Source organism: Mycothermus thermophilus (genome assembly GCF_041956435.1).
Source record: "Mycothermus thermophilus strain CBS 625.91 unplaced genomic scaffold VTJ04scaffold_3, whole genome shotgun sequence".
Taxonomy (NCBI): Eukaryota; Fungi; Ascomycota; class Sordariomycetes; order Sordariales; family Chaetomiaceae; genus Mycothermus; species Mycothermus thermophilus.
This window is the reverse complement of record NW_027191429.1, coordinates 18,077-31,196: the sequence shown is the minus strand read 5'-3', so window position 1 is coordinate 31,196 and position 13,120 is coordinate 18,077. Positions and strand designations below refer to the sequence as shown.

At 59.5% G+C, this 13,120-nt stretch overlaps 5 protein-coding genes across 5 annotated transcripts; 2 read left to right on the top strand and 3 right to left on the bottom strand.

Annotated features, from left to right (window-relative positions):
• Positions 1-209: 209 nt before the first annotated feature.
• Positions 210-2,879, bottom strand: VTJ04DRAFT_4109 (uncharacterized protein; the record flags this gene model as incomplete). Its single annotated transcript, XM_069362083.1, has 3 exons — positions 210-677; positions 742-2,596; positions 2,656-2,879. 3 exons carry the CDS (start codon positions 2,877-2,879, stop codon positions 210-212), a joined length of 2,547 nt encoding a protein of 848 aa, XP_069219065.1.
• A 696-nt stretch (positions 2,880-3,575) lies between these two features.
• On the top strand, positions 3,576-4,277 carry VTJ04DRAFT_4108 (uncharacterized protein; the record flags this gene model as incomplete). The annotated part of the gene is made up of 1 exon (XM_069362082.1): positions 3,576-4,277. One exon carries the CDS (start codon positions 3,576-3,578, stop codon positions 4,275-4,277), a length of 702 nt encoding a protein of 233 aa, XP_069219064.1.
• Positions 4,278-5,554: 1,277 nt separating this feature from the next.
• Positions 5,555-8,656, bottom strand: VTJ04DRAFT_4107 (uncharacterized protein; the record flags this gene model as incomplete). The annotated part of the gene is made up of 1 exon (XM_069362081.1): positions 5,555-8,656. One exon carries the CDS (start codon positions 8,654-8,656, stop codon positions 5,555-5,557), a length of 3,102 nt encoding a protein of 1,033 aa, XP_069219063.1.
• Positions 8,657-8,930: 274 nt separating this feature from the next.
• Positions 8,931-10,220, top strand: VTJ04DRAFT_4106 (uncharacterized protein; the record flags this gene model as incomplete). The annotated part of the gene is made up of 1 exon (XM_069362080.1): positions 8,931-10,220. One exon carries the CDS (start codon positions 8,931-8,933, stop codon positions 10,218-10,220), a length of 1,290 nt encoding a protein of 429 aa, XP_069219062.1.
• Positions 10,221-10,459: 239 nt separating this feature from the next.
• Positions 10,460-12,532, bottom strand: VTJ04DRAFT_4105 (uncharacterized protein; the record flags this gene model as incomplete). The annotated part of the gene is made up of 1 exon (XM_069362079.1): positions 10,460-12,532. The coding sequence occupies one exon, from the start codon at positions 12,530-12,532 to the stop codon at positions 10,460-10,462; it is 2,073 nt and encodes a 690-aa protein (XP_069219061.1).
• Positions 12,533-13,120: the final 588 nt, after the last annotated feature.

Here is a 13,120-nt window from a genome sequence, read left to right as displayed (position 1 = left end):
TGAGTCGGAATGTAATGGGTATGAGAATACATTTATGTACTAGAATAAAGGACGGGATGTTTAGGCCGTCGTTCATGCAGAGTGCCGTTCAATCCTCTAAGCATGCCAAGCCCACCATCAAACAAGCGGCATGGGAAACAACCCATCTAATATGCAAAACCGCCACCAACACCGCCAGGAATATTACCCAAGAGCAGGCGACAACGCTATTACAAATGCGCTGCCCTCCCCTCCAGCCTCTTTCTCCTCCGAATCTCACTCTCACTCAAGCTCTTCTCTTCCTCACTGCTCAGCCTCACTGGCGTTTTGAACTTCTTCCCCGCATCGTCTCCCCTCATCGCTTCTTCAAACAGAGCCCTGCCCAGCCGATCCGTCAGCCCGATGACCCTCGTACTCACCGTTGCGCCATCTCGCCTATTCTTTCCCTCCCGCCTGCTCGAGGCGATCTTTTCGATAAAGTCCCACAACCTCCCCGTGGCCCGGAGATTACCCTTTTCATCTCTCCCCGGGCACCATTCAGGCGCGAGACGCATCCGCGGCGGTACGCGCGGGTCTTTGGACCGGACGACCTGGATGATGCCCTCCTCTTCGAAGCGCTGGTATGAGTTTTTGAGGGTTTCCTTGTTGACGGATTCGAAATAGGAGAGGTCGCCTTGGTGGTAGAGAGTTTTCCCAAGCTGCGTTCATTGTTAGTCTTATGATTCTGATGGAGGTGTGGCCGGGAAAAGAGATAGAACGTACCAATTGTGCACTGTTCTGCGCCTTGGATACCTGGATCCAGATATCATCCTTCTGCCCCGGCGGCGGAGTGAGGCCCATGATGGACACCGCTGCGAGCCAGCTGGCCTCAATGAATGGCCAGATGAGGAAGCAGTAAAAGTCGTAGTTCTCGCGACCGGCGGCACGCTCGGCGTCCGAGAGTCCAATCTTGGTGATGGCGCCCTGCTCATCACGCTCGATGAAGATGACGTTGTCCGCCTCGAGTCCCAACAGGGTCCGCTCGAGGTTCGTATCAAGGCCCTCACTCGAGTAGATAAACTCGCCGCGGAAAAGAGACGACAGGAACAGAACCTGGTCATACAAATCCCGGTACTGCATGTCTTGAATGGCGGGCCCACCGCCCTGCTTGACGCGGGTGTATAGCGCGGCGGCGACCAATGCTTCGGAAATGAAGAGGTGAATGGTCATGTTGCGATAGAAGGAGAGCTGGAAGCGGTCAACGGCGTAGTAGGTGCGCTCGGCGACACCGTCAATGACGCCGACGAGATCTTTGCCAAGGACATCAAGACCGCGTTCAATAACATCGGGTAGGGGGGCGTTGCCGAAATGCGCGACGCGGCCTCCCTTGGCGCGCACACGCTGGATGAGCCACTCGACGCGGCGGATCAACTCAGAGTGCCCGACGCCGCGGCCGCGCAGGGTCAGCAGGACGGTGCCGATCAGCGCGGTCGGCATGACCACCGACACAGCGTTCATGTCGGCCAGGACTTTGTATCCCAAGGTGCGCAGCAGCTTTTGGCGGACCGTTTGGTTCTTCATGTCGCGCCAGTCGATGTGGATGGTCGATGGAACCTTGGACAAACGGCTGAGCTGCTCGTTGACAAAGCTGCGCAGGCTCCAGGGCTCGTGGAAGCGAACGTCGACTCTGCCGAGGCGGAGCGACAGCACGCTAGACCCGCCCGTGAGGAAGTCGGCCAAGTTCTCCTTCTTCTTCGGCACGCCCAGCAGCTCCGTCACGTAGCCCTCCGTTTCGATGACCTTGTCGTACTGGGTACTAACGGGACAGATGATGGCGTCTTCGACCCGGCCAGAGAGGAGACTGTCGAGCACGAAGCTCAGGATGCCGAATTTGGGCGGGAGCAATTTGCCGGTGCGCGACCGACCGCCCTCAATGAAACACTCGAGGTTGTAGCCGCCTTGAAGCAGGACATCGATGTAGGTCTGGACCAGCGTGGTGTAGAGCTGATCGTCGCCAAACGACCGTCGGATGTACATGGCACCCGCATGCTGCAAGAATGTTCCGACCAGAGGAAAGTTCAAGTTGTCGCCAGCAACAACGATCGGGAGGGCCAGTCCTAACCTGTAGCAGATCAACTGCAGCGAGACGTAGTCCACATGAGAGCGGTGGCAGGGCAGGAACACGATGCTCTGCTTCTTGCGCGCCGCCACCTCGGCCACCTTGCGCAGGCGTAGCACCTCCTCACTTGACACGTGAATCCCCTGATGGTAAGCTCTGAGCAGCAGTTGCGAGACCAAATAGTAGGCGCCGCGAATGAAAGGCTTGCTGTCAAACTTGCAGATCATGTTATCCGTCAGCTTCTCGGCGACCTCCTGGAGCGCCTGGATGAGAACGGCGCGGCGTTGACTCTTTTTGGCGCCAAAATCCTTGTCGGCCGGGTTGAGCAGGCCCTGCTTCTCCTCAACGGCGACGCGCATGTCAGCCAGCTGCGCGATCTTGGCCTGAAGGAGCGGGGCGCCCAGGACCAGAGACTTGATGTGGTCCGAGAAGCCCGAGTAGAAGATGGGCTGGCCGATGACGTCGTCATAAGCGCGCCAGCCCGTCCCCGAAACATAGAGGGACACTTCACGGAGGAAGCTGGGGCGATGTCAGCCTGCATGTTTGGGTGATGCAGTTATGAGCACAGGATGACGTACCGTAAGGGCTCTGAGCGGAACCGAGCCATGTTCTTCATCAGGGCTTCCTCTTTCCCTTCGCTCACGACACCCGCGGGCTCGACATATCCGCTGGGTTGGAGAGTGATGCGGTCGCCGAGGATGCGCAAATCGGGCGCGGCATCGTGGCGGTCCTCTGAATTGTTGTCTGGACGGTCCTCTCCTCGACCGCCGGAGGGGTCATTTGGCTGGCTCCCTGACGCCATGATGATCGATGAGATGCGTCGTGCTCGCTCTGTGTTCCCGCGTTGAAATGCAAGTACTCGGCCTTGACTCCAACAGCGGCCGAACACGTCCTCGGCAATTGGAGTGGAGTTGTCTGGATCTATGAAGATGTTTCTTGTCCCAGGATGCTTGATGTAGAATTCCCTCTCAGCAAAGGTGAAACGGCCAAGTCGCGTGAAATCCGTACGGGCAGTGTTTCGACATGTGATTTCACGGAACGATGGAAGAAGGTGAATGTCAAGGAACGTCAAGGGGAAGAACCGAACTTCCATTCCGAGGTGCAGCTGGATGCATTGCTTGGGACGGGAGCGGCTCCACCAAGCAGGGGTGGCTATCTTGGTGCACGAAGCCAGGCAAGGTATATGATTGGCCATCTGGTTTCCGACTCTGGGGTTGTGGGGCAGCAGTTCGCGCTGAGGCCCGCTAAGAGCCCCGGACCAGTTTGAGCCCCACGCGACCAAGCGGGAACTTCCACCCTCGACAAATGACGGAAGGCAAACTTCAACCCATCTCAGATCGAATGTCGACAACAAGATCGATCCATCAACACAACCACACGGTCACACTTACAGCCGATTAGCACCACAAGCAGACATTGCTCTCTCCGAGCTCCGAGCTGTCAACGAATTTTGATACACTGACAGAACGACCACCACAACCGACGAGAATCAGAGGGAATGCCGACCATGTCCAAGAAACAAAATCCCGACCGTCCTATAGCCGCCGTGCTCCTCTCGCGCGCCCACTCGGAAGATGAAGCCAACCGCATCTACCAAGAGAAGGTCCAGCAACGGCCTCTCTTCCTTCGCCCATCTTCACCCCCGCCTGCTGACGCCCGTGCCGCCCGCCGTCGCGCCGAAGAAAAGCGCAAGAAGGAGCGCAAGAAGTCACTCAAGCCGAAACCGCTCTCTGCCACCCAGCGCCGCCGACTTGGTCTCTACGACATGAAGCGTGAGGGCCAGCGGTATGTTGTCTTTGAGCCACTGCATCGTCTATGGCTGGGGTATGTGCGCGAGGTGCTGGGGAATGAGGTTTTCACGGGCGGCGAGGGCGCAGCAGCCAAGTTGGCCAGCGCAGACCTTCATGGTGCAGAGGTCGAGGTAGTCCGTAGCAGCTGTGTGAGTCGAGTCGGGATCAAGGGGATTGTCATCAAGGACTCGAAGTTTGCTTTTGAGATCATTACCCCAAGAAACCAGGTCAAGTTGGTGCCCAAGGAGGGGACAGTCTTTCGGGTTGGGGTACCCATCGCAGAGAAGAACGAGGACGGAAAAGAGCAGGGATCAACGTTGGTGTTTGAGATTCATGGCGAGCAGTTTCAATACCGGGCAGCAGACAGAGCATCTAGAAAGTTCAGAGCACATTTTTTAAATAACATTTGAAGTTACGGAGTTCCACCACCCCTGTCCCCTCGTCCCGGTACAACTAGCGTTGCCTGGGAGAGGGCAGTATTCTTTTTAAGATGGCTAGAGAGGATGTAGAAGAATGATTAATTTGATTCCTTCCTACATTGTAATTATGCTCGTTGCGTTGCTGTAACAAATCCTTAGATGGCCCGGCAGCCAGCTCCAGGACCGCCACAGCGACGTCCAGCCCACGCTGAATACATTGCCTAGCCGGCCCGGCGGGACTCCGAGCGTTCATAGCATTGCTGTCGGCGCGGTTCTTGTTCGACGGTTGCGTGTTCGGAAACCTGACGAACTTAGTTAAAAAGAACTGAATTAAGAAAACCAGGACCCACAACCTCACCCCTCGCGAGCCCGATTGCTGAGATGTCGACAGTAAAGTGTTGCAACAGGTGGTGCCCGTGATGACGGCTGGGACCTCCGAGCCGGTCGGTGGTTGAGGTCCACCTGTGGTCGGATCCTCGGAAGCCTGTGAGGCTGCGAGACTATCCACAGATGCAGCTTTTGAAGTTGACCCCATATTATCGTGCTGCCTTGGAGTCTCGGATTCAGTCTCTGTATCGAGGGTCCAGAGGACTGTTGATCATTGACGTTGGATGCAGGTTCCGTGATGACCCTCTGGCGTTTTGATAGAGTCGGTCGACTGGTGACATCCGGAGGACCATGACTGCGTATTGCTCGCGGTTGAAGTCGTGTGTTGCCTAGCAGGGCACTTACGTACTGTTCTTGTGTGATACGTAACAGTGAATGGCCGGTAGAGAGCGAGGAATGGAGCTGAGAAAGTTGTATTGAGAGAGCTGGCTAGCTAGGGGTAAAACTCTCGAAAGTGAAGGGTAAGAAGCTCTCTCTCTACAGAGCTGAGTGGTCACAACCGAGGCCTGACTCTAGCCAGGGTCCGGGGTTGGAGGGCCATTCCCCGGCATCGGCTGCTGTAGCTATGAGAAGTGAGAAACGGATTTTGAGGCCTCCGGCTTCGAAGTGATGCCTGACTTCTCAAGTCCTGTCACATCTTGCCTAACAGTGTGTGCAGTATGCAGACAAGCCTCAACATACTCCCCCAGAACAGTGTCTGTACAGCTCCTCCGTCATTCTGTCGTGCTAGATGCGAAGTGTATTGTTGGCACATCACACAAACCACACATGACCCGTAAGAGTGGGTGACCGCTGTACTGAGCAGAGTGGGAATGAAACCAGCGAGCAGCGAGCACAACACATGAAGCATAGACTTGAGCTAGAAACGTTTATTCATATCACTACCATCTATCAAAAAACCCGTCCTCGTCTTCAAGCTCCATGGTATCCATGAGAATCTCTTGGCCTCGCGGACCCCTCACCTGCACAACGGTCCCCGTATTCCAGCCACAGTGGCGCTCATGAGCAACCACAACCACCCTGCTGTCCCGGTCCACAACAAACCGAACCAGCGATTCTGGCCGGGAGACCAAGGACACTTTTCCAAAGTCGAACCGGTCAGGACTCTCGCCCTGACCGTCCTCCAGGAGCCCAGCAGTCGGGAGCAGGGCCACCTGGTGGGCCAGGAGCTCCGCGTCGTCGAACCGCCATGGGAGGGTAGGCCAACGCGCCTTGAGCAACCTGGACACCTGGGCCACGGCCAGGCGGCAGGCGACGACGGTCGGCGAGAGGTCCAACGACTGGCAGAGCGCCGCCGTCGCCATCATCACCTCCCTGTCCGCCACCGGGCCGTTGACCGCGCAGCGGTCCTGGGCGAGCCATGCCGCCAGGCGCACCGCGCTGTTCAGCACGCAGTCCCATAACCCGTGCCGAGCTGCCATGTAGAGAACCATCATCAGGTCCTCGGCACTCAGGGGGTGGGGGACTCGCACTCTGCTGTCCTCGAGGTCCCAGGCCTCATACTCCCACAGTTGGATCGGGCCATCCATGGGGTCGAAGTAGCTGGTCTCGAGCAGGCCCTCAACCATGGGTTCCCAGTCCCGATCCGCGTCATTTGCCGGTGGCGGGACCGGGCAGGTCACTGCGAGGAGGCAGTTGAGCCCCAGCTTTCCGGCGTCCAGCTCCTGACGGTAGCGGACACTCGCCTGCTGAGCCGCATGCAGTTGGAGCTGCAGTTGCGCCTCCTTTTCCTGCGCCTCGGCGATCTGGCTCTGCAGCGCCGTCGCCTGTCCTTGCGCCTCCGCGAACTCGCGCTGCAAGTCGGCCTTCTGCTGCTGAGCCGCGTCCAGCTCTCCTTGCAGTTCCGCCAGCCGTTCCTGGGCCGCATCGAACTGCTCCTGGAGCTCGGCCTTGTGCTGGCGCTCCTCCTTGAGAGCCGCGTTGGCAGAGGCGGCGGCGGCGTTCGTGGAGGCGGCGGCTGCAACGGCCTTCTCCGCCCTGGAGCTGCTGGCGGCGATACGCTCATCGGCCGTCGCGAGCTGCGACTGCGCGGTCTCGAGCATGGCTCTCACCAGACCAAGCTCTTGGACATCGGTATCTTTCGCCTTGCTCTCGAGAGACACACGGCCGAGTTCCGCCTCCTTTTCGGTGAGCTGGGAGGAGAGATGCACGATTTTCCGTTGGCGCTCCTCGGACAATTTCTCTGCAGCGGTCAGCTGGGCCTTCGCAAGCGTCACCGCAGACTTCTCCGAGGCCAAGGAGATCTTGAGCTCAGCAAGCTCCGAGGCCAGCTCGGCGGCTTTGGTCTGCAGCTCCAAGACCCTCTGGTCCGAAGCAGCCTCGGCGGCCTCGCGCTTGGCCTCTGCCTCCTCGGCCTTGGCCTCATTCTGTATGGCCAGCGTGTCATACCGGCTGACCTGGAGCTCCAGCCCCTTTTTGTCCTGCTCCAGGGACGCGATCCTCGACTCGAGGCTCAAGACCGCCTCCTGGTGCTTGATCCTGGCCTGGTTGAGCAGCTGCTGGCTCGCCTCGGCCGTCTTCCTGCTGCTCATGACCTCCTTCTTCTGAAGGCGGACCTCGTGCGCCTGGGCGTCGCTTTCCATTGTGAGGACCTTGACCTCCTCGCGGAGCTCGACTTTCTCGCCCTCGGTGCGTCTCAGGAGCTCGTTCAGGCCGCGGATCTCGTCGTTGCGCTTGGCAACGGTCGCCTCCAACGCCCCGACACGGCTCCTGAGAGTGCCGACGGTTTTGGCCGAGTCCTCCAAGCACTTGCCCAAGTGCTCGACCTTGGCGTTCGCCTCGGCCAGCTCCGCCTGCGCCCGCGTAGCGGCTGCCCGAGCCTCCTCCCCGCTCTCCTCCGCCGAGGCCAGCCTGACCGACGCCACGAGGTCGACGTTCCGGATGTCCCGCTTGACCGATTCGATCAACGCCTTGACCGCCTCGACCTCGTCGAGGTCCGGATCGTTCGACTCGTCATAGCGATCGGCCAGGCGCTGGGCGAGGCGCTCCGCGCACCCGCGCATGACCTCGACTTCTTCCTGCAGTTGTCGGTTTTCACTGGAGAGCGTGTCATTCTGGGCCTGCAGCTGGTAAGCCTCGCCCAGAATGTTATCACGATTCTTCAGCTCCATGGACAGATTTCTCTTGAGAAACTCGGCCTCCTGCTCGAACCTGGCGGCCCTGGCGCTTGCTTCCTTCAGGTCAGCCTCGAGCGAGGTAGCCGAAGACTCGCACTGCGCCAGCTGGTCCTCCAGCTCGGCGATCCGGGCGTCTTTGTCCCTGATGGCCACTCTTTTGTCATTGAGCTTGACCCTGAGCCTGAGGATCACGTCGTCCTTGTCCTTGATGAGCGCGCTGGCCGCCACAGACCCAGCGTACTGGCTGAACTGCGACGGCGCCGGCGATAGCGAGGCCGTCCGGGGGTTCTGGAGCGCAGAGACGGGCCGCGGCGCAGGGTGCGCCGACGACGCTCCGGCAGCCCCTTTCCCCCCTTTTTGGCGACCCTTCCCTTTCGAGGCCGCCTCTTGGTGCGCAGCCTCGGCCTTCTCCAGGCGGCTCTTCACCTTTTCCATTTCGGCCGTGAAGCGCGCCTCCATTTCCGGGTCACCCATCATGACGGCGAACATGACAAACAGGAGTTCTCTCGACTCCTCGCTCCTCCGGCTGCTGGGGTCCAGGAGCTGGGCTTGAAGCTCCTTGACCGCGCCGTCTTCCGTCATAAGCTGGGCCAACAGTTTCCGATGCTCCTCGTTGGTAGTTTCAAACGCCACGAGTTCTTTGGCGGCCTCGCGGGCTTGCTTCTCGTCTTCGTGCTTCTTGTCGAGGTCCGCCATGAGCTCGGCGTGCTGCTTCTTGAGCTTCAGGCCCGTTTCCTCTCTAACACGGCCAACGTTGGAGGCCTTCTCGTGCAAGGCTGTGAACTGCTGGCGCCGCTGTGCCACCTGCATGTGTGGGTTGGGTGGGGGGTTGCCCCCGATTGGGAGAACAGTCTGACGATGCGCCATGATGAAGTTGATGGCGGTGGTGATGGTGATGACAGTGATGGGGAATGGATCCGTGAGTCTTGGTCAATTCGATCAAGTCTGCGCGATGGAGTCTTGCTCCTGCCTCAAGTCTACCTGTCTGCCTCCTTCCCAGCCGACCTCCTTTCCAGTCTACCTCCTTCCCAGTCTACGAACATGCGACGCACGTGTCTAATGGACTCAATGCACTCCCAGACAATCGTGGAACCGGGAACCCGTCATCCTCTTCATTCTCAAGACATCGTCACTTGTCGCCATGAATCACCTCTCGGATCCCATCGCGCCGTGCGCGCAAGTTCCCCTCATCTCTGGAATCCAGTTGGATCTCCTCAAGGCCATCAAAGACGGCGGCTCGTACTGGGCCATCAGTTGCATGTTTCCGCGCCTGGCACAGGAGTTGCGGAGCATCGGCATGAATGCCTCTGCCGATCTGTTTGCCGGCATGGGAAGCATCCAGCGAAACGGAGGCCCCATGGACTTGTTCCATTCCGTGCCGCGGGATCTCCTGGCGTCGGTCATCCTGGGCACCATCGCCTACGACACGCACCCGCAGCGGCCCCAAGGCCAGCGGCTGGAGGGGTTGGAAGACGACGGGCCGGGCATTTACGCCTTGGGTATCTCGATCAATGGTCGGGACGGCGCGTTCCTCACTCTCCCGGAGCTGAAGCAGCTTATCGAAGACGTCGAGACGTACCATTCGGGAGTGCCCCAGGCCGGCCGCGCGCCGACTCAGGCTGCGCACGACTGGGTGCGGAAGGTCGATGGTGTCTTTGGCGGGAATCGTCGAAAGCGTCCCACGCGTTTTGTGGAAAAGGAAGCCGACTTTGGCAAGATCATGCAGCTGCGGGATATGCTGGTCAGGCTGCGCGACGCCATGGTGCAGGCCAATGCCACCTCGCAGACGCACCTGATCCAGTCCCCGGTCTATGTGGGATGTAGCAACGATCTGTCGGACCGCCTCAAGACGTATGATCTTGACGGCAAGACGCTCAAGGACATGAACCGGCTCCTGGGCCTGACCGTGTCGCTCCTCAAGGCCAGAGACCTCGAGCCGATGATTCAGGCCACCGTGCTGTTGCGGACATGGGCCAGGCAGCAGCTGCCAGCCGCTGAGATGCTCCTCGCAGGTCTGGCGGGCGCGTACTCGACGCAGCGCGGCTTCAACGTCGCCGAGGCCGGTGGAAACAAGGACAAGAACCAGGACCGCGTCATGGTCAACGATGAGACGTACGTGTTTGCTACGCTTCCTCATCTCGCGATCAACCTCGACCACAGCCTCGACGAGCTCAGGCTCGCCGAGGAAATCCAGCAGGCGGAGCAGGAGCTCGAGGACATCCCCAAGATCGACAAGGAGCTCGATGACGTTGCTGTGCGCCTGGGTCTGGTGAACGCGGCGGCCGAGGTGGTTCAGAAGGAGCATGACGAGCTTCATGCCAGCCACCATGACGTGGATGAGCTCCTGGCGGCCGCCGAGGCGAGGAAAAGGGAGCTGCAGCGGGAGAACCGGCTCTTCGAGCTGATGATTAAGATGCTTACCCAAGACTAGTCGAAGATAATATAATGTATTGAGCGCTCCTCCATATACTCTATGTCCGCGTCTGCGTGCTTGCGTCGTGATGGAGCCAATATGGATGCACATGTCAACAGGTGAGCAATCGAACTGGGTCATGGCGCTCATACTGCGCACCCTACGCACACACACACACACACACACATATGGTAACACACCGGACACAAAATCCGCAAGACCGTTACATTAATAAATCTATGTACCTAGGCCAACACTCAGACCGAACAAGCCCATCCCAGACTACTCTGCCACTCCTGGGGGGGCACGTTTGGGAACAAGTCCCGCATGGCTTCAACCCAGGACTGGTCGTCGACGAGCGTCACCCAGTCGGTGCTGTAGGTCTCGCCGTCGTGCCGGAGCGCATGATACACCCCGACGGCCCCTCCACTCCAGGCCCTCAGCCCCTCACCCCAGCCACACGTGCTCGTGTACTGGATGGGAATGCCGGTGCGAAGGTCGCCAATCTCGGCGACCTCTCCTTGCTCGCACGCGCCGAGGGATTTGAGACAGGCCTTTACCAGGATGATCTCGACGACGCGGATGTCGTCGGCCGTCGGCATGCTGGCCACGCACGTCTGCTGGAGGCGCCGGTAGATGTCCTTGAAGCGGTGCCCAACCGCCTCAAACTCGTCCTTGGACCGGAGGAAACCGAGGTCTTGCAGCGCGACCACGACATCCGCCTGGGTCCCGCCAACAAGCCCAAAGTCCACGTTGGACGCGGCGAGCACGGCGGCGAGAATCCACAGTCGGCCCTTGTTCATCAGCGGTTTCCAGCCGGGGTGGCACACCTCCTTGATCTTTGCCATCTGGGGAGCGGCGGACGGCCTCGGGCTCAGGATGCCGGCCGGGCCGACGTGCAGCACGCTGGCCAGCATCGCGAGCAAGAACCTCGCGCCCGGGGAGGACTGGTTCTGCATCTGCGCAATCAACAGGCTCTCGACGAGGTCGGTCGTGAACCCGGAGATCAGCAGATCCGCCGCGTTGGACGCCACGTCGCTGTTGATGCGCACGGCCGTCCGATGAGGACACACTGCATCCGGCACCATGATCCGGATGAGCCTGGGGCGCACGAGGCTCAGCATGATGCTGTGGCTGAAATAATCGTGGGCTGGGAAAGCGACGCCCAGCGCGTGGAGGCCGACCTGAGGATCAGCCAGCCGAGCCATGCACAGCATGGTTTCCGGCGCATGGCGACCCCAGGCCGGCGGAAGCAGGTCCAGCGAATGCACCACACTGCCGGAAACTCCGCTCACACAGAGGACCGTGACCTTGTCGTTATACGAACCCTGGCCCAGACCAGCCGCCAGCGCAGCAAGCATGAGATCGCAGGGCCGCTCAAACTCGGCGACTGCCTCGATCGGCGAGCTCCACCACTCGACGGGCCAGCTGCCCAACATGACGACGTGCGAGATGCCCGGGAGAGGCGGAAGGAAGCGGACCGCGGGATCCACGAACACGACCACGCTGGTCGGTGTGGTGCTCTCTGCGAGGTCTCTGGCCTTGGCAGCGGCGTCAGGCAACGTCTTGGGCGTGACGACCAGCGTCTTCACGGCAACTCCGTCATGGGAGCGAAGGCGAATAGTCCGTCCTAGGACGGCCGGAGCCAGGCAGACGACGAACACGACCGTGGACGCCGCGGAAGCCCGCGACTTACGGAAAGCAAATTCGAGCGCCCTGACGATGCGCTCCCCTCCCGTCCGCTTATGCTTCACAGTCATATTCACATGGTTGTACTTGACCCGAGGCACCAGAGCGACGCGGACAACGGCAGTGCCAAACTTGGTCTTGATGTCGTCGGCCGACCACACCATGTCTCGCTCGCACGAGACGGTGATGGCGGTGCCGATGGCCCGCACCTGACTCCAATACCGGAGCAGCGTGGCGGCTGCGACGACGGCCGCGGTGGACTCGTGTCGGAAATTCATGTCGATAACAACGACAGCGCATAACACATGCTCCGCCTTGTTCTTGATGTCCTCGATCAGCCCGCAGTACGTGCGGACGATCGTGTCCTTGAGGATCGGGTCGCGGACGAAAAGCTCGCGAGCGACGGCGACGGCGCCCTCGTCGGGCAACACGTAGATGACGCGCGGCCGGTTGGCCCGGCGGTCCTTGACTCGCTCGAACAGCTCGTTCAGGATGAACTGAGACATCCACGGCGCCGAGAAATCCGTTTGCACATGGGCAACGGCCACCGAACGCGCTTGGTCGGCGATTTTGATTTTTGCGAGGGCCTTGCGCCACTCGTCGTAGTTCTTGGTCGGTATATTAAACGGCGGGGACGTCATCTTGTCGACGGGTTTGGTGGTGTCGGTGATGGTTTTGGTGGTGGAAGGGAAAGAAAGAAGTGAGGAAGGCGGTCGCCAAAAGTGTTTGAATGCAAAGTTTGGGCCAACACAGGCGCCCAAACGGCACGTCGAAAATCCCAAAAAGGACCGGAAACGGAGAAGCAGGAACCTTCAATTACTTTCTCACTTCTCTTGGAAAGCAAAAAGTCTACAGCATTTCAGGCGTCCGTCTGCAGGTTGCTACCCGTCACCATTCAGTCTCTCACCGTCGGTCTGGATCCCGACAGGCCGTCATACAAGGTCAACAACCAGCTGGCCGCAACTATTGCAGTGATAACTCTGGGAGCAGAAACCATCCAACTACGTCTTTTGCTCAGGTGCGTTTGATGAGCTGCAGGTAGGCGTAGAAAGCAACAGGACCCGCGTCAAACGCCGAGGGAATGGCCTGGAAGATGAATCCAAGGTCACTCATGTCCAGCACGTTTGGGCCTGGAGATGCCTACAGTGTCAAGCCTACAAAGTTGCAAACCTTCTGGTGGAGGAAAACATCATCACACACGAGGATCACGCAGCACGAAGTGATATACG